General features: G+C 45.0%; 1 protein-coding gene across 2 annotated transcripts; it reads right to left on the reverse strand.

The window, feature by feature from the left end:
• Positions 1 to 2,365: 2,365 nt before the first annotated feature.
• Positions 2,366 to 27,402, reverse strand: LOC130112974 (protocadherin beta-15-like). 2 transcript variants are annotated; one of them, XM_056280497.1, is made up of 2 exons: positions 25,045 to 27,402; positions 2,366 to 2,688 (listed from the first exon to the last, which is right to left on the reverse strand). In XM_056280497.1, exons 1-2 carry the CDS (start codon positions 27,400 to 27,402, stop codon positions 2,557 to 2,559), a joined length of 2,490 nt encoding a protein of 829 aa, XP_056136472.1. In that variant the 3' UTR covers positions 2,366 to 2,556. The 2 variants fall into 2 exon arrangements, with proteins under 2 accessions (XP_056136472.1, XP_056136478.1); XM_056280503.1 differs by lacking the exon at positions 25,045 to 27,402 and adding an exon at positions 22,135 to 24,489.
• Positions 27,403 to 27,749: the final 347 nt, after the last annotated feature.

Below are 27,749 nucleotides of genomic sequence, written 5' to 3' on the forward strand. Positions count from 1 at the left end.
ATCGAGCTGCTCCGTCTTCAGATTCGGGGTTACACTGCCCAAACCCTCTGTCTAACAACATGAGTAAGGGCTTTACACACAACAGCACAAGCCGGCTTCAATCCTTTCATATTAAAGATATACTAAACACCAGTTTTTCCTTTAATTGGGTGAATAACTTACTTGCATATGTATGTTAAATTATTAGGGTGTGAGGCTGTCACTTTTCACCCGAAATAACCGCACACACATTTAGATGACCTGGAGCAACAACAACAACAAAAAAGAAGACATCAGTTACTTATTGACAGTTTATCTCAGTGATATCTAATTTATGTAATTTCCTTTTCATGCCGGTGCAATCGGGGATGACGTTCGAGCTGTGACAGTGTGCCCTTATAAAAGTTCAACGACCCATGCCCGGTGATCGCATGGTGATTAAGACGTCATCATTCGACCCGCATGTACGCCCTGTGGCTGCACAGTAAATCTAGCCAGACCTTTCTCTCCCACGACATTGCTGGTTTGTAACCCCCCCCCCCCCCATTATGTTACTGTCTTTTTCATCAGGGGATAATTGTTAAGGAGCAGTCTACTGCCCTTTTATTTTGTATTAAAAAAAAACAGGCCACTTTTTCAGCGTGCTTCAAACTTGTAGTACAGTCGTAAATATCTGTGCATCAGGTTGCTGATTAGCAAATAGGCTGACTGAAACGAAGAGATGAATCTCTCTCTCTCTCTCTCTCTCTCTCTCTCTCTCTCTCTCTCTCACACACACACACACACACACACACACACACACTCTCTTTCACTCTTGTCCTGGTTTACCCATCAAAAGGGGATGTCAGTGTGATGAGGGACTGTTTGGTGCATTGTGATGTTTACCCACATCTCCATGGAGACAGGAGCGAGGAGCTTATGAACGTTCCCTGGTTTGTAATCCCAGGATTAAGCCCTGCATGCAGAAACTCCTGTCCTATTTCCATTTGCTGGGACACATAATTTTGTAAATATTAATAATCATCATGTCCTGAAACACAATTTTGTCATCCCTCAAAACCCAATAACAATAAAAGCTCGTGGGGGGATGATCTGGGAAAAGAGGTCCACTCAATTTTCATAATTCACGTCAAGAGCATAGTCTCTGCACATAGACAGGTGACTCTCTCTCTCTCTCTCTCTCTCTCTCTCTCTCTCTCTCTCTCTCTCTCTCTCTCTCTCTCTCTCTCTCTCTCTCTCTCTCTCTCTCTCTCTCTCTCTTCACACATTCGCATATGCACACGCACGCGCGCACACACAAACGAGGAGTCAAATGGGCATGCCACCTGGTCTTGCAGAACTAGATAAACCATGACAGAAGTCAGTGAGTCATACTTTATTTTTAGGTCACCGTCTAGTCTGCATTGTGTTGGTCTTACAAGAGCACAGCTCAGGCAAATCTGTGTGAATACACGCGCTTGTGCACTCGGAACTACACACTGTGGTGTTTGTTTTCAGAGAGGGACTTTGGTGCAGCTCATTAGGTAACAGCACCTGACATGATCAAAGTTTGGATCCCACTCTGGCTGACTGCACACGGTACCAACATGACAACACAGTTTCATGTATACCGTGTATATGACGGCTAAACCTGTGTTGAATATCTATGCAATAGCCCTTTCCACTCATACCCACCACCACTACTGCTCTCTAAGAAATTATATAGAAAGCAATGCGAACATTACGATTTCCAATCCATGGGTAGGTAATCACCAAATGACCTACATTCATGCAGGGTTGCTGGAAGCTCTATTGACCCCAGCCTCAGTGATGCAGCATGGTTAGGTCTCATCACTGAGCATGTCCAGTAGGCCGTACAGTGGTAGCATTGATCCTGCCGAGTGTGTGAAAGATGCTGACGACATATAGCCCCCACCAGGACAGAGCCACCGTCACCCCCCCCCCCTGTCAGCGATAGCTGTACTGAAATTTTTCACGGTTGAGCATCTGCAGCGGGGTCGATGAAATGTATATGTGAGTATTACATTGTAGTAGAGGCACTATTTCATATTTCATTGTAACCGTAAATGTGTCATATTCCCCCTGTACTCAAAGTTATCAATATTTCCTGTAAAATGCCAATGACCTATGTTAAACCTTTGCACATGTAGAGATACAGACCTCCAGTACTCATAGACCACAACAACTTGTGTACATATTTATTTTGCTTGTTCCTTTTTATATTGCACACACACACACACACACACACACACACACACACACACACACACACACACACACACACACACACACACACACACACACACACACTGATTTGTATGGCACATGACAGTGATGTTGATGCTAAAATGAATAAAGAGATGATCCGGGCAACAGTTTTTGCAGTTCAGTTTTGCTTTATGAATCCCATGTACACACCACCGACAAAAGTTACATTTCCGGAGGACAAGATAATTACACACACTGAATAATTAACAGAGAATAAATGGTGGGTAAATAAAACCCCCACACAACATGGTCCCTGAACATAAATAAGTGGTGCATGGCTAATCCAGAGGTTAACTACACATATGCTTGTTAGTCTGCCTGCCTGCCTGCCTGTCTGTGGCTCCAGAGGGTAAGGCAGGGAGGACCAGGAGCATCATGGTAGACCGTGGAAGGTGAGCGCTGAGTAGGAAGAGTGGCTGTGAGGAAGGGTGACTGAGATGGCTGGAGAGATGGGGGAGAGAGAGTGAGAGCAGATTTCAGGGCGTGTCCCCACATTGTGTTAAAGAGTCATATAAACAAATAGACCTACATATCTACAGTTATTTATTTGACTTTTTTAAGATCCTTTGTGGAGGTGGCTCAAGGTGGCTTTCCCAATATTCCCCGTCCTTTAATATGTGTATGCTGCGCTCATTAGGATGTGTGTGTTGTGCGTGTTAAGGGGCGCCTGCTGTGCGTCTGTGTGTGCATCAAGTCAATGGGGGAGGGGTGCAATCGAAACATGCTCCAAGGTACATCTCTCTCTCTCTCTCTCTCTCTCTCTCTCTCTCTCTCTCTCTCTCTCTCTCTCTCTCTCTCATACACACATCTCCATGGCAACCCAATCCAAGGCGCTGAGATAATGCATGTTTGTGCACAACACACACACACACACACACACACACACACAAACACACACAGGGGACACACAAGAACACGAGACCACAGGCACATTGTTCAAAGGCTGTGATGTTATGAAGAGCAACACAGTTCCTTTTGGGCTGCCTGCTTCCGTCCTCCACAGCTCTTCCATTCAGTCTGACATTCTTATCTGCTACTGGCCACATTCTCACTGCCATGCCACCTCATGGAACAAAGCAGCCGTGCAAAGATGTGACAGGCAAGCACACAATCACACACACACACACAAACAGTCACACCTGCTAAATACAAGATACATATATTTACAAGAGATAAACATACACCAACCCACCCGTCCGCCTGCACACAATCACACACACACCCACACACACACACACACACACACACACGGTTGTCGCTGGGCTGCACATGCATTGGTGGTGTAGGGCAGCAGCAGCAGCATATTGGCTGTGACAGACTCACTTTAGCAGCGGTGCCAGTTTCTCCCTCCACCCCCACAACCCCGCAGAGAGCCTGACCTTCTCACTCAACTATGCACAACCCCCTTACACCCTCTCTGGGCCAGGCCTCTAGAGACCCCTCCCCCCTCTTGCTTTTATGGTGCACAGACTATTCTCTCTCCTCATCATGTGGATACTGATGACATACTGTGTTCGAACATGGGGGGTCCAGTTAATTAGGGCATAAGGGGGAAGCATGCACCACGTGGAGACGCCTTCCTTTCTTGATCCCCTGGCTTCCAGCTCTATGATGGGCAGCTAGTAGCTATTGTTCTGACAAGTTGTTTGCAGCAGGTCTGTGTGCTGAGTTGGGGAGCCATGTTTTCAGTAAGAGTACCACAGCAGCATCACAGCTGGGCTTCATGAAAGACTCATATAGAACTGGGTTTTTGGAAATGTTGATTAGGACAACACCCTAAAACCATAGTACATTAATTATTCAAATACTCCAACATGGTGGAAGGAATGGCTGGTCAAAAGAGTGGGTCTTAATAAAGCAGACAGAAAAAAAGAGGGGATCAAGAAGGTATAGAGAGGGGGGGGGGCTGAGAGAGGAGAAGAGAGGTTGTAATAAGGTGTGGAGGAGGAAGGGATAAGCTCCATGGAGGAAAAAAAGAGACAGAAATAGATGGAAAATCATAATTTTTTCACGAGATGAGAATTTCCAAAATGGAGGAACTGCCTTGCATACCTGGTACAAGGCACACAAAATCATGAAGCAAATTGGAGAGTCTTGCGATTTATGTTTACACATCCAAAGATGATCTTGATAAATCAGTGTATGCATGCGTGCATGGACACACACCCAAATACAAAAAAAAACAACACACACTTGAGCAGAGTCATAGAAGATCTAGTACAGACACAAATGCACATGGATGAAGACACATATTCACATAAACATTAGATAAATAAATCATCTATGGGGTGTGTGTGGATGAAACATTCACAGTGTTTAATCCAAGTAGCACTTAATCATTTATTTACAAATCTGCACTTGGCTTGACTGGTTCCTGAAGTAAGTAGGGCAGGGGCGGGTCCAGGGAAACATGAACAGGAACAAGATGAAAACCGGGAGACAGCGATATGGAGTGTACCTACACCCATACACACTAAAAAACAAAAACAAAACAACAACAACACACACACACAAACCTGGTACACACACGCACGCACACACACACACACAACCCTTCTGAGGTAAAAGTAGACACAGACCAACATAATGGTCACTCATTTGGAAAGTGATTACACAACGCCTAGAAAAAAACCCACTTAGTTACTCTACTGTTAAATAAAGGGCTTGGAGGACAGTGGCCTGCTCTCACGTATGGTGGAGTGATGAGCTGCCAAGGCCAAAATCAACACAGAGACACAGTAGTTGGGTTTCAACCTATTACACATGAAGTCTTCCTACAGAGCAACTGTGCCAAAGAGATTTATCTACGTTTTCCCTCCTACTACTTTCCTACATTTTGTTTTTCCTGCACACCTACAATCTAATTAATGCCTCCAGAGCCAAAAGCATAGAGCACCCCAATATCGGCATACACTCCTGTTCAGCATAATGAGAGTGACCATCCAATCTGCTTAACGTGTCAGTTGACAGAGGCTACACAACCTCTGGAAATGACCCATTGATTTACAAACGACAGCACACAGTCTCAGCATACGCAGAGCAGGCTGCCATTAATCACATGGAAAACAGACCAGCCATGGCTGTTATTACCTAAGTTAACATCGAACAGCACCTTACTGAGGCTGCAGTGGCCACATGTGTGCCAGTGTGTTTTGGGTTGGGAGTTCAGCCTGCAGGGAGAAATGCACAGGGAGCATTTAACACAAAACAAGCTCACAAACCCCCCCCTATCACACTCCTTGTGGACTAGATATGCACTGACTAGACACTGCTTATAACTGTGTGTGTGTGTGTGTGTGTGTGTGTGTGTGTGTGTGTGTGTGTGTGTGTGTGTGTGTGTGTGTGTGTGTGTGTTTTACTCGTACTATATACCATTGATAATGCTATGTGTGACTCATTCTGTAAAAAAAAAAAAGTCTGCCAATCTCGTTTCAGTATTGCAGTAGGAGAGAGACTCGGTCACGGTTCTTTGTAAGAGGAAATGAATATATTATCACTGCCGAGAATATGCTTGTTTTTTGGGGGTTTTTTTTAGAGCAGTGTCTAAAAACGATGACAATAAGAAGCGTTCTTATTGGTTGCCTAAAATGAACGTGACTGCAATGTGCATTCTGGTTGGCTGTATTTCACGCCTAGCAACAAAGGCCGTGTCCGGTAGATTTGTGCTTCCCCAGGGACAGGGTTTGGTGAGAAAATCGGCTCTACATCATAATTGAGTTGCTGCCTCTCCTCCTGTATCCCCAGCGATGCAAATGCAGCCCCCCTAATTTGCCCTTCCGCTCTGTTTTTACGAACATGCTGACCATGTGCTGAAAGAGACACCTATAAGGACAAAATGGCCATTTGTTTTACGCATATCAATACAGATATTCTTACACATATCCCTGGTAAGTGCCAGGGTTTAATGTTTAGATAAAAAAACAACAAAAATAAACACAAACATGATAAACGTTATGCAAAGCCATGCGATTTTAGATGTCTGAATACACACATTGTGTGCACACCATATACACAATCCTAGAAAAAAATTTTTTTTTTAAGGATTATGTGAATAAATCTAGATTTACAGTCACCCATGGATAGCCTAGAGAGGACAGAGTGACTTGTTTGGTTTAAATTAGACCAGACCAGACTGTGGACCGGGACCTGCTATCCACGGATCGATGCAGACACGGAAGCCCATTAGGAATACCAGTCAATAAAGCGACGCAGGAGAGTGGAAATATGCTAAATAATTGAAAGCTAAAACAAACCAGCAGACGAGGAGTGGTTAGTAAGTTGCACTTTCAGCCACAAGAGGGAGCTTTTCCCTCCGGCTCTTGGCTGTCTGAACCTTAATGGAGCAGTTGTGCATACACACATATACAAAGGCAAAGCAATGGAAGAAGGAGAGAGGCTGAGCTTCATGATATTTTATTAAACCAGAACACTCACACACTATAAGAGTATCAGTGATGAAGATACGGTAGTTGTCTGGGTGTCTGCCACACATCTTTCTCACCTATGGAAATTAAAATGCACACTATCCTTGCTAGGGAACACAGCTGTGGGCCTATCCAACACTACCTGATATGTACTCAGAGAGTGTGATACTTATCAAGCAATGACTCACTGCAGGGGGAAAAGACAGAGACAGATCGTTTGCTAGAGTTGTAGATATGCAGTTTATCAAGATACTGGAATCACACAGATTCAAATTCCAAGAACGAACACAAAATTACTATGCAGCATAGACACACACTGTCCAGAGAACACAATGGTGCCCACATACCCACAGCGATTATCCGCACACTGGCAGTCCATTACTCTCTATAGATCAGCCCACAAGATATTGCTATAGCCTTGAGGCATTGAGTAATACCTATTTTTAACCCTCTTTCAATGTATGCAGCACCCGAGCATGCAGTAGCCAATCCTGTGTGGGAGATCCAAGCAGTGCACTGCAGGTCTGTGGCTGGTGCATGAGGCCTTGGCCCATTTCTTTAGACACAGGCCTGAATAATAGAGGAGGGCTCTCTGGTCTGCAGAGAGTCACTCGCTGCTTGAAATGCTTCTCTGAGGCTGCTCCACTTTCATTACAAAAAGGAAGAAGACAACTATTTATATAATAACACTGTGATGCTGCCCACTTCAAGAAGCCTTGGCCTCTGCCCCGGCGGCTCTCTGAGAGATGCGAACATCATCTTCCACTCTCAGCCACATCAAAACTTAATCAGTTACATGGACATCCCAGCAGTGCATGTTCCCAACTAAAATTACCTTTTAGACTCTGGTGAGGATGTGTGCTTGCTATTTTGGATCATTAGGTGATGTTTGTGATGTGTGTGTGTGTGTGTGTGTGTGTGTGTGTGTGTGTGTGTGTGTGTGTGTGTGTGTGTGTGTGTGTGTGTGTGTGTGTGTGTGTATGTGTGTGTGTGTAAGATTTCCATCTATTACCTTATTGTTTAGCCTTAAAGAAAATTAGCATGCAAGAGATGATTGCTGAATGTGAGAATAAATAAACAGGAAACAGATAAATGAAAAGAAACTTGAGGAAACAGACCAGTCTTGGGGAGAGACAGAGGAGCTAAGCCAGAAACTGGGCTGGACATGGAGCAGATGAGAAGAGATAGGGGATAAAAGGCATAAGCATTTGACTTTTTCTGAGTCTAACATTTGACTGGCATCCCAGTTTATTCCCTTTCTTTTTTCTTTTTCTTTTTTTTTATAAAGCTACTCGTCACAGCGTCATTAAGTTGATTCCCCCATGATCGCATTAGAGGAATTATCACTTTACATGTGGTTAACGGAGACCCTAATCCAGGAAAACCGGGAATGGTGACAAAAACTTCACAGTGAACAAGAATAACTTTGAGGTAAATTTTCAAATGTGTAAAACCTAAAAGATGTCTCAGGGGATGGTTTGGGGATAAAACCTTAAAGAATTCACCCAGGGCAAAATCCACCGCTCCACTTCCTCTCCATCAAGGGACAAGAGGAGGTGAATCAGGATTAGGATGGAGACTGAAGAGTAAACAAGGGCTTTAGAAACAATTTCATCTTAGCCTTATCAGAAGGAGCTCAAGTGAGGAGGAGGGTAAACAAGTGGAGTGGACCCCCCGGTTATCCCGATGTGCAATGTGGGTCTTTCATTTTTCCCAATTCACGTGTTTATGCTTAACTCTGCTCTCTGGAATACAGCTCATATCAGGGCCAACTTCCCCCTTCGTTATCAGGAAAGATGCATTAACAACCTGACCCAGTGGGCCCACAATGAGTTCATGATCCAGGCATTCAACGTCCTGTGTACTTCATCATGGTGTCATTACTGGTTCTGATATCTGAACCACCTTGACAGAGAAATACTGAAAGTGCAGGGGAGTATCATATACATATGTATATAAGCAGTCTCTCTCTCTCGCTCTCTCTCTCACACACACACACACCCACACACACAAACACACACAAACACAGAGGTAATGTCTTTAGTGCCTGTCGGCTAATGAAACAAACATAAATGTCCCACAATCAGGATGACACCAACAATTAAGTGGCAGTAGATGACATAAAGATGCATCTATCACATCATACTGAAACACTAGTGGTACTGAACAACTCAGTGACTAGAAAATAACTGTTAGAAGATCGGTTCCCACTGAGGCCACAACTGCACAACACTCACTGACGCTCATCTAAGGATACTCAAAAGCAGGAAGGGCATATTCACATCGAAAGGCGGGTGTGCTATACATGATACCATGTTCAGCTGGTTGTAAATGAAATACCCACATGCAGTACAAAAATAAATAAATAATCCCGAGTGTCTCAACAAAGCCCTCTGGCCTTGCACACACTCTGATTCATGCCAGTTTGAAGAAGACATGCGTGCATTTGATAGTGTTACCTAAAGGGGATTAGTGCCCTGAAATATTCACCTGAAATATTCACTTCCACTCGTTTCAGCAGAGGGGGGGGGGGGGATGGAAAGACAGGGTGGACTTTGTGAAAATAACAAGGAGGAAAGATTGAAATACAGTTCAATGAAAATAAGCAAGATATAAAACCAAAAAAAGAGGGAGGAACACTGAGCGGTGGGAAAGAAAAAGGTGTTCGCCATTTTCTACCAGCGTGCACGTACGCAGATTGACCAGCAGGAGGCATAAGAGGAAACCCCAGCCGGAGAAATACGGATGCATGGGCGGTGCAGACAGAGGAGGAGAGCGGAGAGAAAGAGACCCTTTGTGCAAGGCAGAGATGGAAAGGGTGCATGGAGGGAGAGAGAGGAAAAGAAGAAGTAAGCAAGGCAAAGGAGAGACGCCGTTAAGATGCGGAGATAACGCGGGATTTAAACGAAGCTAAGGACAAGTGTAGCTGTGAGAACGGGAGCAGAGTAGTAGAAGGGGAGGGAAAAGGGGGGTCGGAGGTAGGAGGGAGGGGGATAAGTCTGACTCATTCTGGCTAACAATACTACCACACTCGTCTTCCACACCCCTGTATCGTTGTTTTATTCATGCACTACGCCCACGAGATAAGATGGCGGGACAGAGGAGAACACAGACTGTCGGAACACACAGAGAGGGGGGGGAGAGAGAGAGAGAGAGAGAGAGAGAGAGAGAGAGAGAGAGAGAGAGAGAGAGAGAGAGAGAGAGAGAGAGAGAGAGAGAGAGAGAGAGAGAGAGAGAGAGAGAGAGAGAGAGAGAGAGAGAGAGAGAGAGAGAGAGATGTGGTTAATGGTCATCACGTAAGTAGATCTCCGTGTTATCAAGCTAAAACAATTCTGGCATTCAAATAAAATGCTCAAATTCCTGGTTCCACCTTTCGTGACAGATGGCTAACCCAAAAATAAACAGCGCAGACTCACTTCGGAATATGAAAATCCACACGTGGGATGAGATGACTCACTTCCGTCACGGCCCAGACCCAAAAGACTGCAGGTTGTAGGACGATATCCCAACAAATACAAGAACAAAACCTGATATTTATTTTCTTTCCTGTACCGCAAAACATTGCTGTTTGTAATATTATCTCAATATAATCTGATGATGTACACGAATCATCTCATAGTGCCATGATTTCATATATGGTGTGTTAGTGATATCCTCTTACCCCTCAGCGGTATGGTGGCATGACATAAAGTACATATAATGCAGACACTGATGACCCTCAATAATGTGTTTTACTAGCATAACTTAACAGGAGTTTCCAGAAATGTGTCTGGATTCAAGATATCAAGAGTGATGTGACAGCAGAGACAGAAAGGGGAGGATAAATATTTTGGTAATAAACTCAATGAGAGCAATACAGAAAAAGTCCTGATGTGATACAGTTCACCTGTGATCATTGTAACAGATAAAGTAATGGCGATACCTATTGGCTCCTCTCTAACTTTGTTTGGATTGACATAAGAAGTGTTGGCTCCTCTTCATTATGAGCCTCCACTGTTTGTGTGCATGTGCTTACACACACACATTAGTATACGTGTGAGTAAATGTACAATATTTCTTGCCTAAGATTTTAATCACTGCAAGTGTATGCAAAACTGAACTTCCTCAAAGCAAGATCCAGCTTTTTCCCACAATGCATAGCGAGAGCACCAAGAGAGGGCAAACAGCCAGGGAGGGGGTTGGAACCTTGCAGCTGGGGTCTGGGGTCTGGATCCCTCTAACTGCCAAGAACTTATCCAATTCCCTATCGGCAAATTAACGGCATAGATTCATCAGTCAAGAGTATTGCAACTGTGGCTGTGCACCCTCGCTATCCCACAGTGAGCAGTGCAGGGATACTGCTAGGAGGAGACAATCCTCTTACCAAGGCTAAATTCAAGATCCCAGCATCTGGCTCCGTGTTTCACACACCCATTCATACATTCTTCAGTCAGACTGTAATCCCCTTAATGAGAGTAAAGGATGTATCCTCGTCCTGCACCGTCCTGTTTCTGTGTTGCAACAGGGCAAGCTGCAAGTGGACCCTCAGCCAAGTGCATCATCATGGGCTCTGCACTTAATGGCTGGTTTTCTTGTATTGCAGCCTGCTGCTGACCCTGCTGTCAGTTCAATCTTACAGACACACAGCCATGACCTAAACACAGCAGCTGTTGGTGCTGGAAGGGCACAGATGCCAAAGACGAGCTAAATAGACCTACATCTGGCTTCATCTCTGTTGATTCAGAGAGAAAAAAGCAGACATTTGTTTTTTTTAACTCGTAATATGTAGAAATGGCATTTAATCTGACGTCATCAACCCATTATTATTGCATTTGAATTGTATGGACTTATTTTTGGGATTGATTATTATATCAGACACAACTGCAAAGAAAACACAATTTACTCTGGTAAGCCTCTTCATTTGCAAAACCGAAAACTAGAACAATTGCAGTCCCACATCTGGTACAGGAGCCCTTGATATATAAAATTAATGTGTCCAACAATAATTTAATGAGGAACACACATTGGCTGCGAATGAGATTTTCTCAGACCTCCATCAGTGCAGTGCGGTTATTATTCATACAGATAGATCAGGCCAACACCCTGGGGAGAGGCCCTGACCCTGATTTCAAGTGGTAGGACCCAACATACAGGACTCATCCACATCATCATGCAGCCAGTGGACTGAGACATGATGAAACCAGAGAGACTTATATAACTCTGAATGGTGTGCAGGGGAGAAAGTGTCAGATATACTGACACATTACCAGGCCCAGACATGAAGGAGAGAGACACAGAGAGAGACAGAGACAGACAGACATACAGACAGAGATCTCAGACAAACACAAAGATAAAGTGTATTCTATTCTATTCTATTCTAATCTAGCCTAGTCTAGTCTAGTCTAAGAGTCCTTTGGTTTAGATGACTAAGATGTTTTATTAATAACAGAGGGAATCAGGTGAATCCATGCAACTGATCATCAGAATGACAGAATTAAGTCTGACCCATATAGAGAACGGCAATGACTGACCCGGGACAACTCGGGAACTATTCATGGCTCAAAACCAGCCTAGTCATGTTTCAGGGCAAATGACAAGAGATAAAGGATTGGGGCCAGGGACCTACGCTGATTCTTGGCTAAATCAAAGCCACTAAAAAAAAACTAAAAAAAACAAAAACAGGTTGACCCTCTGACCCTGATACTGTCCAATTCTTGCAGTCGGAGTAACAAAAACTAAATAAATAAATAAAAAATTCGTCCCTGCAAATGTCCTTTCTTTATGCTGGTTTGTCCTGCAATAAATGTGTGAAGTGAGTGTGACAAGTAAGTATATCATCAGTGTGTATTTGCAACCATGATACAAATGTACTTCCCTCTGCAGGGCTATAATAACATAGTGGCTGCTCCATGTGGTTACACACTCCACTGTGTTACACTAGGGTAAAGGCTGCAGTGAGGGGAAAATGTCAATCAATATCACGTACAAAAGGGTACAACTGTATTCAGTAAACAGACTTACAGCACCGCCTCAGGTCAATATGCTGGACCTAGGTATCTGCTGCACGTTAGAATAAAACGCATAAGGTCCGACTTTACAATGTGAAAAGCAGCTCAGTTCTCTGTAACCCGGCTCTACTGTGCCACTGTGTGTCCACATCAAGATGTGGTTCACACATATACACAGGCCATTTGGGCCAATAGCTAAGCAGTACTGCCGCAGTGGCTGCACTTGCTGACACCCCCCAACAAGATCCTCCTGATGCATCGATGCCGCATCACCTGGACGGGCCGGGGAAGAGAAGTGCTGACACACACACACACACACACACACACACACACACACACACACACACACACACACACACACACACACACACACACACACACACACACACACACACGCACACAGTAAAGGAGAGAGACCAGTAAGGAACTAGTTTTTGCTCCATGAATTTGACGTCGTTCCAGGTAGACCAGTTGTACTGGAGCATCAACAAAGACGTGGCTCCCATTTACTACAATATAACCAAACCAGTGAAGAAAATGTGGAGCAAAATGCAAATAACAACTGCAATGCTCATTTAACAGTGGGGATAATTAATAAATAGGAGTAAAGTAGCGAGTGTGGCAACATTTCTTGAGAAAAACACAAAATTTTTGTAATATTTGCAGAAGTAGTGCAGGCACAATTTTGCCAATGACTTTCACTTTCTAGGTTGAGAGAGAGTGTTTGGCAAGATGAAGTGGGGGGGGGGGTGAGACAGCAAGGACAAGCAAAGTTAGATTTGCAAATCAAAACAGACATCGCAAGTACCGACGGCATTTTTTAAATAAACGATGGACATATGCACAGAGCTTCCATGCAGACATCATAAATCACAGAAATGAAGACAGCGAGGGAGTAACATTAGCATTTCTGGTCCCAAAGCCAGACAACTCTTCTCCCTGTGTACCTATAGTGGTGGTCCCTGAGACCTCGCCTTGCATATCCAGGCAGTTTCGAGCCAGAAAATGTGAGACAAATGGGTATCACTATGTTGGTTCTGAATGTGTGGCTGGCAATATGCCATGCAAGTGAATGGTGTCAGACTATCACATGGGTGCACGTGTGTGTGTGTGTGTGTGTGTGTGTTTGTGTGTGTGTGTGTGTGTGGACTGCAAGAGCCAAAACATTTAAATGCTATGACACAACTGAGAGCAGATATAGGCAGGGAATTGATAATTGACTGTTTGCTAAAAATCAATTGATGCAGCAATCCACCAATCACCATTTAGCAATCGTCTGCCTGCTGGGACATTCACTGCAAGCAATGGAGGCGCAACTTTGATGCAACATACAACAGATAGTTATCCATCCATCTATCCATCCATCCATTATCTGAACCGCTTATCCTGCTCTCAGGGTCGCGGGGATTCTGGAGCCTATTTCCAGCAGTCATTGGGCGGCAGGCGGGGATACACCTTGGACAAGTCACCAGTCCATCACAGGGTCCACACACACACACACACACACACACACACACACACACACACACACACACACACACACACACACACACACACACACACACACACACATACCTAGAGACAATTTAGTATGGCTGATTCACCTGACCTATGTGTCTTTGGACTGTGGGAGGAAACCGGAGCCCCCAGAGGAAACCCACGCAGACATGGGGAGAACATGCAAACTCCACACAGAGTTTCACCCATCTGGGACGGCCCCCAAGGTTGGACTACCCCAGGGTTCCATCCCAGGACCTTCTTGCTGTGAGGCAGCACGCTACCCACTGCACCACCATGCCGCCCAACAGATAGTTAGATTTACAAAAAGATGCAGCTAAAGGAAAGAAGTGGCAATTACTGTGTTGTTGGGGAAACTGTAAAACAGATGGCGGTACCTTGTGTGGGTGTGTCTTACCAAATGAACATGGAAAGAAGGGCTTCATATAGTACAAAAAGGTGCCTTAGAGTCACGTAAGTCATAACTTTCAATGAACGTCCATCAGGTTCTGCTGACCACCTGACACTGAAATGTCTATGGAAGTTGTTAACTGTATCATTGACCTGGAGGGATGTAAAGCATCTGGACTGTCAACAACATAAGTGCTCATTAATTGTATCATGGCCGGTGTGTCCTTCTTTCTCATGAATTCTGAGGTCGTTCCCACAAAGCAGACAGCTTACATCCATCAGCAAGGTATGCAACACATAACCCAAGACCTTGTCCCACAGATGGGCTGTGTGTGTGTGTGGGGGGGGGGGGGGTCTTTTTGTGAGTGAGTGACTCGTTATATCACCAGGGTATCAAGGCTATATCACTCACTCACCCAATAAGCCTTCACCCTCTCTTTCTTCATGAAAGTGTCCTATAAAATTGATTTAGATCATTATATTGATGAATGATTGATATGCATTCATATTTATTCATCTCACACATGCACACACGTGCACGCACACCCACATGCAGGTGGGTGCGTCCATCTGTTTCTGCAAGCATGTTTTGAGTGTGTGCACACGTATGTGCCTGTGTGAACAGACATGGTGGCTGTTTCGGCTGCGCAATGAAGTGTGTGTGTATGTAAACTAGATTACCATCACGGTGCTGACCTCGATGTGAGCGACGCCAGTGTGCTAACAAAGCCAAAGCATGTGCCCCACTGACACACAGCAGCTCACACCACCACACGCAGCCAACACATCCACAGCCCCACAGTCATAGGGTAGCGTGACAGAGCGCACAAAGAAAAAAAAATTCGAGCGGAGAGAAATAGGATACAGACTGCTGGAAGAAAGAGACAGAAAGAGAAAGAGAAAAGGAGGGTGACATGCACAGGAGGAAGCCGAAGACAGAGAGGAAGAAAAAGGGGCAAGGGAGAGATGGGGGGAAGGGAGAGATGGGAGAGAGTGTTGATACGACAGAGGGAAAGAGGAGTAAGAGCAATATCAAGATGTAGAGTGAGTGAGAGGGAGAACAGGGAGAACCGGGGGAAAGGAGCAGCTACAAAAGAAGGATGTAGGGAAAGCGGGGCAAGGCATGAGGAAGAGCTGCAGGAGCGGAAGAGGGAATAGAGCAACCCAGGGCATGTAATGAAGTATCGGTTTTGTGGGCATATTACAAAAGGACTTAAAGACGGGGGAAATAAAAGAATTAGGGGAGGGAAAGGAAAAAGAACATTAAACAAAGGGAGGTGAGGGAACGGAATAGACTTTGAGAGTTGCACAACCGTGGGAGGGGGCGGGTGCTGTAACACGTGGTGAAAGCAGAGCCAGTCATCATGCTACTTCAGAGAGAGGGGGTGGGGGGGGGTAGAAAAGCATGTAAGGGGAGGAGGTTGTAAGAGTGAAAGTATGTGTCTATGTGTGTGTGTGTGGGTGCATTTGTGAATGTAGAACAGCAGCCGTGCAAAATCAAGCCAATTCTCCGAAGCTGCTGGAATAACATGTCCCAGCTTTAGGGCTTTACTGTCTGTCTGAGACATTTAGCCTGCCCTCTCCACCTTTCCTTTCTGTGCTACTGAATCCGCTTCACTTGCGGAAGTGGCCTCGCCCACTTATCAAAGATAACCACACAAATATACAGTAACACGGTGCACCGCAGTGCGAGTGAGTCTCCGTGCAGACACATGGCATGCTAACACAATTGCACAGATCAACAAAGCCAAGCCAAGCAAGCAGACAGACAAAGCCAGTGGAGCAAGGAAACACGCCCCCAGTAAAGACAACAGAATCAAGAATACATAAGACACACTGTACACGATGACATCCTCCCACCTAAATAACCACAGGGTAAATCACTAAAATCAGGATTTGCTCTCTTCAAAATCAACATGTAACCCATTGATTTTGATTTACATTCACAGAGATGTCTGATCAAAAGTTAAGTCTTCATGAATACAATGCAATTTTGAAAATGGTAAATGCTTAGTTAGTGTTTGCCAAGTGCAGCAAGCAACAGCAATGATACATTTTTAGAAATATCTCAACAGCATTATGGCACATGGCGGTACTGTCTGAGGTCCAAGTCCAGCCAATGATCTTTCTAACGTGTACCCGCTCTCTCCCTCATCTGATCTATCCCTCTCACCTGACACTACCATTGTACCAAGTGAACAAACAGCCATTGAATAGTAAATGTGACTTGACAGTGCATATCTCAAAAAGCCCCCATGTGCAGAGGGAGTGATGTGGATTGAACCAATGTGACCCACAGAGGCCACAAAGGCACTTGTTAGCTCTGATGAGACACACACATTCTTGATTACACTAGTAAAGTTCATACAGGTGGTATGAACTTTCCGCTACCGGTGTGGGAAGATGGCAGCGCAAATCCACGGTTACAGCAGTCTCACTCATTACCAGTGTGGGAAGATGGCGGCACAATTTCATGTTTGTGGTGGCCTAACCCAGTACTGTCCATGCAGTGTATTTGTCCACATCTAAGTTTGTCTTCGTTTGATGGCTGGGAGAGCTGGCGCTGGATCGGCTGGGAGAGCTTGGTCTGCTGCACCTGTGGGCCCAGGGACTACGGCCCTGCCCAGAACTGTGCCCAAAAAGGAAACATCGAGGGCGGTCTGACAGGACGTGGAAGCGGGGCAGGCTAAGCTAACTGCTAGCCCACGCAGACCGGCATTCTGATAACACTGAGGGCAGTCTGGTGGCGGCCTCGCCTGGCCTTGACTGTGTTTTTAGTGTCGTTGTGTTGAGTGTGGGGAAACGTGTCGAAGGTGTCTGGCTGGGAGAGCTGACGTTGGATCGGCTGAGGGAGCTTGGTCTGCTGCGTCCTGTGGGCCCAAGGACTACGGCCCTGACTGGAGCTGCGCCCAAAGAGGAAACACCAGGGGCGGTCTGACAAGACGCAGAAGTGGAGCAGGCTAAGCTAACTGCTAGCCCATGCAGACCAGTAGTTCAAACAGTCATACTGGCTAGAGTTCATTCTCCTGGACAGTGATTTTTTATTTTTTATTTTTTTAGTTTAGATATATGTTAGTTTGGATGTGTGTGTTCTTATACATTACATTACAGTCATTTAGCCGATGCTTTTATCCAAAGTGACTTACAATAAGTGCATTTAACGTAGCAAATCAGGAGAACTACTAGTCATAAGAGGTCATAAGTGCAACTCTCTAAACAAGCATCGCAAAACCAGTGCTAAAGTAAAAGCGCAAGAAAGAGATTTTTTTTTTAAATGAGAGAATACAATAAGTGCTAAGAGCAAGTAACAGGGTAGTAGTTCTTAAAGAGGTGAGTTTTCAGCCTGCGCCGAAAGATGAGCAGCGACTCCACTGTCCTGACATCAGTGGGAAGTTCATTCCACCACTGTGGGGCCAGGACAGAAAAGAGCCGTGACCGGGTCGATAGGCACCAGGGGCCTCTGAGCGACGGGGCAACCAGGCACCCCGAAGCAGCAGAGTGAAGTGGCCGGGCGGGGGTTTAGGGCTTAACCATGGCCTGGAGATAGGAAGGAGCTGTTCCTTTCACTGCCCTGTATGCTAGCACCAGAGTCTTAAACTGGATGCGAGCAGCTACTGGGAGCCAGTGTAGGGACATGAGAAGGGGAGTTGTGTGGGAGAACTTAGGGCGGTTGAACACCAGACGAGCTGCAGCCTTCTGAACAAGCTCCAGAGGGCTGATGGCCGACGCCGGGGCGCCAGCAAGGAGGGAGTTTCCGTAGTCCAGCCAGGAGATGACCAGAGTTCTTGTAGGTGTTGGATGTGTTTTTGTAGTTGTGTTGCGCTGCTGTGGGCTGGGGGAAACAATGTTTCATTTCATTTCATGCACTTGCGCACATGAAATGAAATGACTAATAAAGTGTTTCTGATTTCTGATTCTGATACAGACAACTGTTGTCTAAGCACAGTTTGGCACGGCTGCTATGTCCCATGCACACAAATATGCATCCATGCTTTCTCCCATACACATACACACACACATACATACATAAAAGCACATGCACAGGGAGTGGGATCAGCCCCCTGTTTGGTATTGAACAAAACTGAACAGAGAAACAGCAGGGTCAGTGGCTTCAGTCTCTCACTGCCTACTTTCATTGGACCCGTACCATTATACCTTTGACACCCTTTCGTCCTTTCCCTTTCTCTGTTTACATCACACCTAAAGGAGTGTAAAGTGAAAATATGTCATCAACCCTCTCAGAAATGCCGCCCTTGCCTGCTGCCATTGTCTAGGAGAAAACATCTGTGGTTGACCCAAATGTTTTAAGAGATAATCGCCTTTCTATAAAATATCTAATTAGGAGCTAAGTGTATTTCTGACTTCGCCATCGCTCCCATGTCGTCACCATCTGTTGCCTGACTTACAATCGGGATTTTCTGACATAATCCATGTGTTTCCATCAAAATAAACCCATTTTCATTAAACACTGTGAGCTGGCTATAGAGGAGCCCTACAAAAGACGCATCCCCTCCCCCCCTCCTCTGTTGCTCTATCCATCCCTCCTTCCCTCGCTCTCTCTCTGTCTGCTGTTGCTAAGACCACTGAATGCACACGAGGCTCACCATGGAAACCAGCAGATGCAGGGAGGTGGATCTGCCAGTGTTGCTAGGGGAAACACACTATTTCGTTGAGAATGAGAGTAGTGCCATAGAGACCGTCATAGATGTGATGAAATTGATTTAAATGTTATTTAGTTTTTTGAGCATGTCCAAATTAATCACGGTTTAAACAGATGCTCATGTAACAGCATTATAACCTTCACATTATTAAACCACCTCTCTCTCTCTCCGATGTGTGACTAATGTCGCTTCTTCTCTCTTCTCCTGTGTATGTGAATAGTGTGATGTGAGTCTCCCCTGTGTGCATGTGTAATCTGTCCTACTCCTAGGTCTCCATGGTGATGGCGGTCTCATAGCTCAGGTCCTAGGCTTCTGGGGGCATCTATACACTGCTTGGCATCCTCCACATCACATTCTTCATATATCTTATCATTTCATTATAATTCTGGCATCCTCTTTCAGTGTTGTATTCTGTAAATTGTGTTTTATTCTGTACACACAACATCCATTGCACATCTGTCCATCTTGGGAGAGAGATCCCTCCTCTGTTGCCCCCCCCCCCCCGTTAAAGGTTTTTTTTTTTAGGGAGTTGTTCCTTATCCGATTAGAGGGTCTAAGGACAGGATGCTGTGTTGCTGTGAAGCCCACCGTGGTGTAACTTGTGATATTGGGCTATACAAATAAAATTGACTCGACTTGACCTGACTATAGGAGATAGTCACTGATATTCAAAGTCTCTCTCATACTATATCATGCAATAATAGCTAAGACAAGAGCAAAAGCAAGGAAAGCGTAGCGATGGCATGGTAACTTTTCCACCTCTCCTCCTTCCACACAAAGCATGCTGGGATACGCTCGAATCCCTGCTGGCTCTGAGAAAAGGATTAAGCACGCATAGGAAAATAAATGGGTGAAAAAACTAAAAGCAAGGAAAATCTGTTTCTTGTTGCATTTTCAGTCCTAATAATAAATGGCAGAGTGGCACATCACAAACCCTCCCTGCCGACTCTGCTGAGAGTCAGAACACTGGCCGTGGGCAGCGCTCTCTCATGGCTCCATCATAAGTACCATAACCACATATCAATACAAGCAACCTGTATGCCTCTATTCACATGTATGCAAACCCCCCACACAGGAGCACACATTCAGAAAGATCCCCCTCACCACACACACACACACACACACACACACACACACACACACACACACACACACACACACGTCACCCTGAGCGTGTGGTGACCTCTCATTGACTACATTCAGTCCCTAGCCCTAAGCTCTAACCTTAACCATCATAACTACATGCCTAACCTTAACACGTACCCTTACCTTAACCTAATTCAAATTCTAACCTTAAACCTAAACCCAAGTCCTAACCCTAAAATAGAGCCTTGACCTCACAGAGACCCATGAAATGTCCCCACTTGTTTAGTCTTGTTAGTATTAATGTTAGGTTTAGTATTGTTCTGATCCCGAGGTGATTGACCTCTACTATCTATCTATCTATCTATCTATCTATCTATCTATCTATCTATCTATCTATCTATCTATCTATCTATCTATCTATCTATCTATCTATCTATCTATCTATCTATCTATCTATCTATCTATCTATCTATCTATCTATCTATCTATCGATCTATCTCTGTTACTCTACCCTGTTGATATATTTTTTTACTCTCTTTGTTGCTATCTATACCTGAATTGCCCTTCAGGGATGAATAAAGGTTATGTTATGTTATGTTATGTTATGTTATGTTATGTTATGTTATGTTATCTTATCTTATCTTATCTTATCTTATCTTATCTTATCTTATCTTACAAACTAGGTGGTTTCAGTTTTTTTTGTATCCTGATGGGAATATTTGGTCCCCATTAGGATAGAAAAACCTGGTATATAGACACACACACACACACACACACACACACACACACACACACACACACACACACACACACACACACACACACACACACACACACAGAGTATTGGGCCTAACTTGTATTTGTCAACAGTGAGAATTGGTCCACATAATAGTCAGGTTGCACTCGTCATCAGGTAGCTATCTCTATTGTCAAGACAGAAGCTCTGTAAACAATCTGACAGGTACTGTTTACCCTCTACAAGTCTGTCTGACCTGGAGGAATAGACGCATTAGTTTTAAATGACAAAGATACAGAATTATAAAACCACTGAGGGGACATACTTATGTGTCTACCCACAAGGGACAACACACAAAAGGAAGAACCTCAACCTCATTTTCACAACTTTCAAAACTCAGTTTGGGTCATAAGATTTAACAACGGTTGACCCCAAATGACGCTTTTCTTGAGTCTCAAATCTGCTGATTGGACTCAGGTTACGTAAAAAGTGGAGAAGAACAGGTGAGAGGAACCCACTTTTCAAAAACAAGTGGTTTGATCTCTGGTGCTCACACTGATGACCCAGAGTGTGTGAATGTATGTATGGATGTGTGAAGCCAAAGCAAAAGACACAACACACATTCTCAGATGAGGGCCATGATTTCAGCATCACATGTGCTGCACATATATGAGGATATCCTTCACATGAGTTTGAGCTTTACATGGACAAGAGCTCGGTAAGATGCAATGACAGCACAATTAGTACAATGCAGTGAAAATGGGCTGAAGTTACCTGTATGTATGTATGTACCTGCTGAATCCAAGCCTTGTGGTGGAACTAAACAATGTATGTGACATTTGATGTGTACAACTTATAAAACTGGTGCAGACTATGTCTATATGAAAGAAGATGCAAAGAAAGAAAACAGCTAAAGTGGCCAACAAGAAACGTCTGAAGTTTGTTCGCCTTAATCTAATGAAGGACAGATTGAATATCTACTTGAAAGCTGATTTGAACAAACAATAAGAGGAGTGCACATCTAACATCAAAGTTCAACTTTGATTTATATTCCTACATGCCTGATAAATAGTAACCCTGCTTACCTCTGCAGATGTTCGCCTCCTGTCTGGGACCACTAGAGTATTCCCATTGCTTCCTGGGACTATAGTAGATCCTATACTCATTCTGGGTCCAACTAACATGTACCGTCTGTCTCCAGATCTGTACTGGATGCTGTGGCACAGAGTCCCGTCATAATTAGGGTCTTGTAAATACTTGGAGGAATAGTCTGCAGGTTTGGAGCACTGCATCACAATCAACACGATGATGCTGATGAGGAAAAGTGCTGAAACTGAGCCCAAAGTTATCATCAAATAAAGTGTCACATTGTCCTCATCTTCATCTTTTGCTGCACTTTTAACATCAGAAGCAGCAAAAGCCTCTTTGGGCTCCACAACCTTGACAACCACAGTAGCTGTTGCTGAGAGTGACACGTTCCCATTGTCTTTCACCAGTATGACCAGTTTATGTTCAGCCTCGTCTGTCTCTGTGAATGAGCGAAGTGTTCTTATCTGTCCTGTGTAGCGGTCCAAACCAAACAGACTGTGGTCAGTGACTTCCTGCAGTGAAAATAACAACCAGCCGTTATATCCTATATCAGCGTCATACGCTCTCACTTTAGTCACCAGATGACCTGCGTTCACATTGCGGGGAATCTCCTCCACACCTTCAGCAGAACCGTTAGCGCTGACTGGATACAAGATGACTGGAGCGTTGTCGTTCTGATCCAGGATGAACACGTTCACTGTCACGTTGCTGCGCAACGAGGGACTTCCGGAGTCTGTGGCCACCACGTGGAACTGGAAAGTCTTCAAAGTTTCAAAGTCGAAACTCTTGAGTGCCAATATATCACCATTTTCTTGGTTGATGTTCAGAAATGGTGTCAGCTTATTGTCTTCCCGCCCATCCCTCCGGATGTGATAAGAAATACGAGCATTATCACCCTCGTCTTGATCAGATGCTCTTACTGAAAAGACCGAAGCCCCTGGAGCGTTATTCTCAGTTACATAGAAAGTATAGGGGCTCAGTAGAAACTCTGGACTGTTATCATTTACATCTGATACCACAACGCTTATCGACCGTACAGATGACAGGATTGGCTCACCTGCATCTTTTGCAACTACAGTGAAGTCATAGTGAGACTGCTCTTCTCTGTCCAGCAATGACTTGGTGACCACAGAGTACATGTTATCCTGCAAGGATGGAGTTAGTGTGAATGGGACGTCCTCCCGTATAAAGCAGATAACTTTTCCATTCACGCCAGAGTCCAAGTCATTGACACTAATCAACGCGACAGTCGTCCCCGGCTTAGAGTCCTCTGGGACCGCTTTAGAAAAGGACGTGACGTCAATCTCGGGAATGTTGTCGTTCAAGTCTACGATTTCTATGACCACGCTTTTATCCGATTTTAAAGGAACAGTCCCCCTATCCGTCGCCTTGATATCAATCTCATACCGGTCCTTTTCTTCGAAATCGATGACGCCCGTTACAACGATCTCACCCGTTTCGCTGTCTATATCAAACACGTTGCGCAACTCACTATCCACGTTATTCCCGAATGAGTAAACGATTTCGCTGTTCAAACCGGCGTCCAAGTCCGTGGCGTTGACTCGGACGACCGTTGTGCCGACGGGGGAGTTTTCGCTCAGCTGGACAGAGTAGGAGTCTTGGGTGAAAACGGGTGCGTTGTCATTTACATCTAAAACCTCGACGAGTATCTCTGTTGACGCCGACATTGGAGGTTTTCCTCCGTCGATGGCGAAAAGCACCAGCTGATGAGATCCTCTCGTTTCTCTATCTAGTGGTTTTTGCAAAAGTAAAACGGGGATTTTACCATCATTACCCCTGTCTTTGACTTCTAAACGAAAATGGTCATTCGGGCTGAGTTTGTATTGTTGAACCGAATATGCGCCGCTATCCGAGTCTCGCGCAGCTTGGATTTGGAAGCGCTCCCCGGGTGACGCCGACTCGAAGATCTCCAGACGGGTCTGGCTTTCTGGAAAGATGGGACTATGGTCGTTCACGTCAAGCACCTCCACCGAAACATAATGGATCTCTAGCGGGTTCTCTAACACAGTCTTCAAGTTGATCACGCACGAGCTGCTCCGCTCGCACACGTCCTCTCGGTCTAATTTCTTGCTCGTGTACATGATGCCGTCATCCTGATTAACCTGGAACAAAGGATCGTTCGAGCTGGACACGACCCGAAACCCCCTCTCCTTCAGAGTACCAGGATCCAGGCCCAAGTCTTTAGCTATATTTCCAACCATGGTACCTTCTTTCAGCTCTTCAGGAGTGGAATATCGTATTTGCGCCGAAGAGAAATTCCAGAGAAGATTCACTGCGGCGATAATACTGACCAGACGCCCCCGCCTTGCTCCAAATCCTGCTTGTGCCATTTTGATGAAGAAAAAACTGTATATGCACACAAATCTTAAAGCATGATCTTCTGTCTCAGTCGTCAAATATACCGATATGACCACTTATCAGCATCCTCGATGGAGCTATGGGCCCTCTACATGTAAATCCAAGCTTTATGAGCCACACTGTAGTCTGGTTCTGACGAAAATGTAAAAATACCTATAGTGAGGGGAGGGCTTTCTATGACGAGACGCTACGAAGAGAAACATTATTTTACTTGAGCACTGACATCATGTGATATGAAGTTGAAGTGCAGGATATGAATTTCACCCTGAAATAAAGATAACTTTTCAAAATGCGTTTGTAAAGTAGATGGGCGTTTGTAACGAGAGAACTCCAATATGCATGAGCCCCGCTAGAGTTGCCGAAAGCAGGATGGCTAAATAGGTTTATCTACATTTACAGTACTGTGCGTTTTGGTAAAGGGTTTCATAAAATCCGCGAAGTTATCAATATAACTGCCAAACTAAAAGCAAAATATACAAAAGCAAACTCAAAAGACTAACAAAGCCAGTATGGCCTACAAGCCTTACCTCTTCAGAAGGGCGTCTCAAGTCACGTACCACTAGAGTATTCCCATTACTGCCCGGAACTATAGTGGAACCAGTACTCATTCTGGGTCCAACAAACATGTACCGTCTGTCTCCAGATCTGTACTGGATGCTGTGACACAGAGTCCCGTCATAATTAGGGTCTTGCAAATACTTGGAGGAATAGTCTGCAGGTTTGGAGCACTGCATCACAATCAACACGATGATGCTGATGAGGAAAAGTGCTGAAACTGAGCCCAAAGTTATCATCAAATAAAGTGTCACATTGTCCTCGTCTTCATCTTTTGCTGCACTTTTGACATCAGAAGCAGCAAAAGCCTCTTTGGGCTCCACAACCTTGACAACCACAGTAGCTGTTGCTGAGAGTGACACGTTCCCATTGTCTTTCACCAGTATGACCAGTTTATGTTCAGCCTCGTCTGTCTCTGTGAATGAGCGAAGTGTTCTTATCTGTCCTGTGTAGCGGTCCAAACCAAACAGACTGTGGTCAGTGACTTCCTGCAGTGAAAATAACAACCAGCCGTTATATCCTATATCAGCGTCATACGCTCTCACTTTAGTCACCAGATGACCTGCGTTCACATTGCGGGGAATCTCCTCCACACCTTCAGCAGAACCGTTAGCGCTGACTGGATACAAGATGACTGGAGCGTTGTCGTTCTGATCCAGGATGAACACGTTCACTGTCACGTTGCTGCGCAACGAGGGACTTCCGGAGTCCGTGGCAACCACGTGGAACTGGAAAGTCTTCAAAGTTTCAAAGTCGAAACTCTTGAGAGCCAATATATCACCATTTTGCGAGTTGATGTTTAACAATGAAACTACTCTATCATCCCGCATATCCCTAACAATATGAAATGAAATGACTGCATTTTCATTCTCATCATGGTCAGATGCCTGGACAGAAAAGAGCGAGGCCCCTGGCGCGTTATTTTCCCTGACATAAAAAGTATAGGGGCTCAGTGAAAACTCTGGACTGTTGTCATTCACATCTGATACTTCGACGTGTATTGTTTTCTCAGAAGACAATGCAGGTTGGCCAGCATCCTTTGCAACAATTGTCAAGTCATACTGATACCGATCTTCCCTATCCAAAGATGACTTAGTTACTAATGAATACATATTTTCTTGTAAGGACGGCGATAAAGCAAATGGCCCATCGTCAGTTATATAGCAAACCACTTTCCCATTGAGGCCGGAGTCCAAATCATTTACGCTGATGAGGGCAACAGGTGTACCAGGTGTGGCATCCTCAGGAATGGCACTGGAAAATGAGGTGACCTCAATCTCTGGCGCATTATCATTGACGTCAACTACCGTAATAATAACACTTTTCTCTGTTGTCAACGGAGGGAGGCCTTTATCAGATGCTTGAATTTCAATTTCGTATTTGTCCTTGTGCTCATAGTCTATACGATCTTTTACAACTACCTCACCTGTCGAGGGATTGACATCAAAAAGCTTGAATAATCTATTGTTAACACTGTTGCCGAACGAGTAGACCACCTCTCCGTTTGGACCGTCATCCAAGTCCGTTGCATTTACTTGTATGACTGTTGTGCCAACCGGAGCGTTCTCCTTAAGCATTACAGAGTAAACATCTTTGGAGAAAACGGGCGTGTTATCGTTAACATCCAATACATTCACTCGGATATGCATGTCCCCGGATCGCGGAGGTTTCCCTCCATCCAAAGCCGTCAGCACCAAGGAGTGACTTCCGACGCTCTCCCTATCTAAAGACCTTTGCAACACCAATATCGGTATTTTACCATCTTCTCCCTTATCCTTCACTTCCAAACGGAAGTGGTCGTTGTGGCTGAGTTTATACTGCTGGACAGACAGCTGGCCGGCGTCTGGATCTCGCGACGCCTGCAGCTGGAAGCGTGCCCCGGGTAAAACGGACTCCGAGATTTCTAGCGTTTTCTCCGCCTCTGGGAAGCTGGGAGAATGGTCGTTTATATCCAGCACCTCCACCCCAACATAATGGATCTCCAGCGGGTTCTCTAGCACCGTTTTCAAATTGATCAAGCACGTGGCAAGCCGCTCGCATACTGCCTCCCTGTCTATTTTTCGACTCACGTACAGGTTGCCATCATTCTGGTCAACACGGAAAAGCGTGTCAGCAGAGCCTGAAACGATCCGATATTTCCGGTCTTTTAACGTGCCCTTATCCAGTCCTAGATCCTTGGCGATATTTCCGACGGCGGTTCCTTCCTGAACCTCCTCAGGGATGGAATACCTTATCTGCGCCAACGCCATGCTCCACAAAAGAGCCAGAACGAACATAAAGGCGACGCACCGTCGTCTGTCCCTCCATGCATCGCGTCCTCTTTTTCCCATGATATAAAAAAAACGAATATTGCTAAAAGTCGTGTAGAAGAACAACCGTAGGGAAAAGAGCACTATCCAGCACAGTTATTCTGAAAAACACTCATTATCCACTAAGAATGCCCACAAAGCAAGCAAATGTGTGACGATAGTCGTGAGCTGACAAACGGTTCTGTCTGTGTGGAAATTATACTGCTGAGGGGTGGACCCTACATCCTACATCCGGCAAGGAGAAGCTCAGCGAAATCCGCTTTGCTTCAGTTTACTGACACCATGTGATCCATTTCATCAATGCAGGGGGATATACGAGCCTGCCGCGTAATCTGAATGATGCTGAGTTTACAAACTTTCCACCCATT

Source organism: Lampris incognitus, chromosome 1, assembly GCF_029633865.1.
Source record: "Lampris incognitus isolate fLamInc1 chromosome 1, fLamInc1.hap2, whole genome shotgun sequence".
Classification (NCBI taxonomy): Eukaryota; Metazoa; Chordata; class Actinopteri; order Lampriformes; family Lampridae; genus Lampris; species Lampris incognitus.

Coding starts and splice junctions, on each gene's coding strand:
- LOC130112974 (XM_056280497.1), bottom strand. CDS start 27,402: ATGGGAAAAAGAGGACGCGATGCATGGAGGGACAGACGACGGTGCGTC. Junction 2,689..25,044: donor TGAGACGCCCTTCTGAAGAG/GTAAGGCTTGTA, acceptor CCATCTCTCCAG/CCATCTCAGTCACCCTTCCT.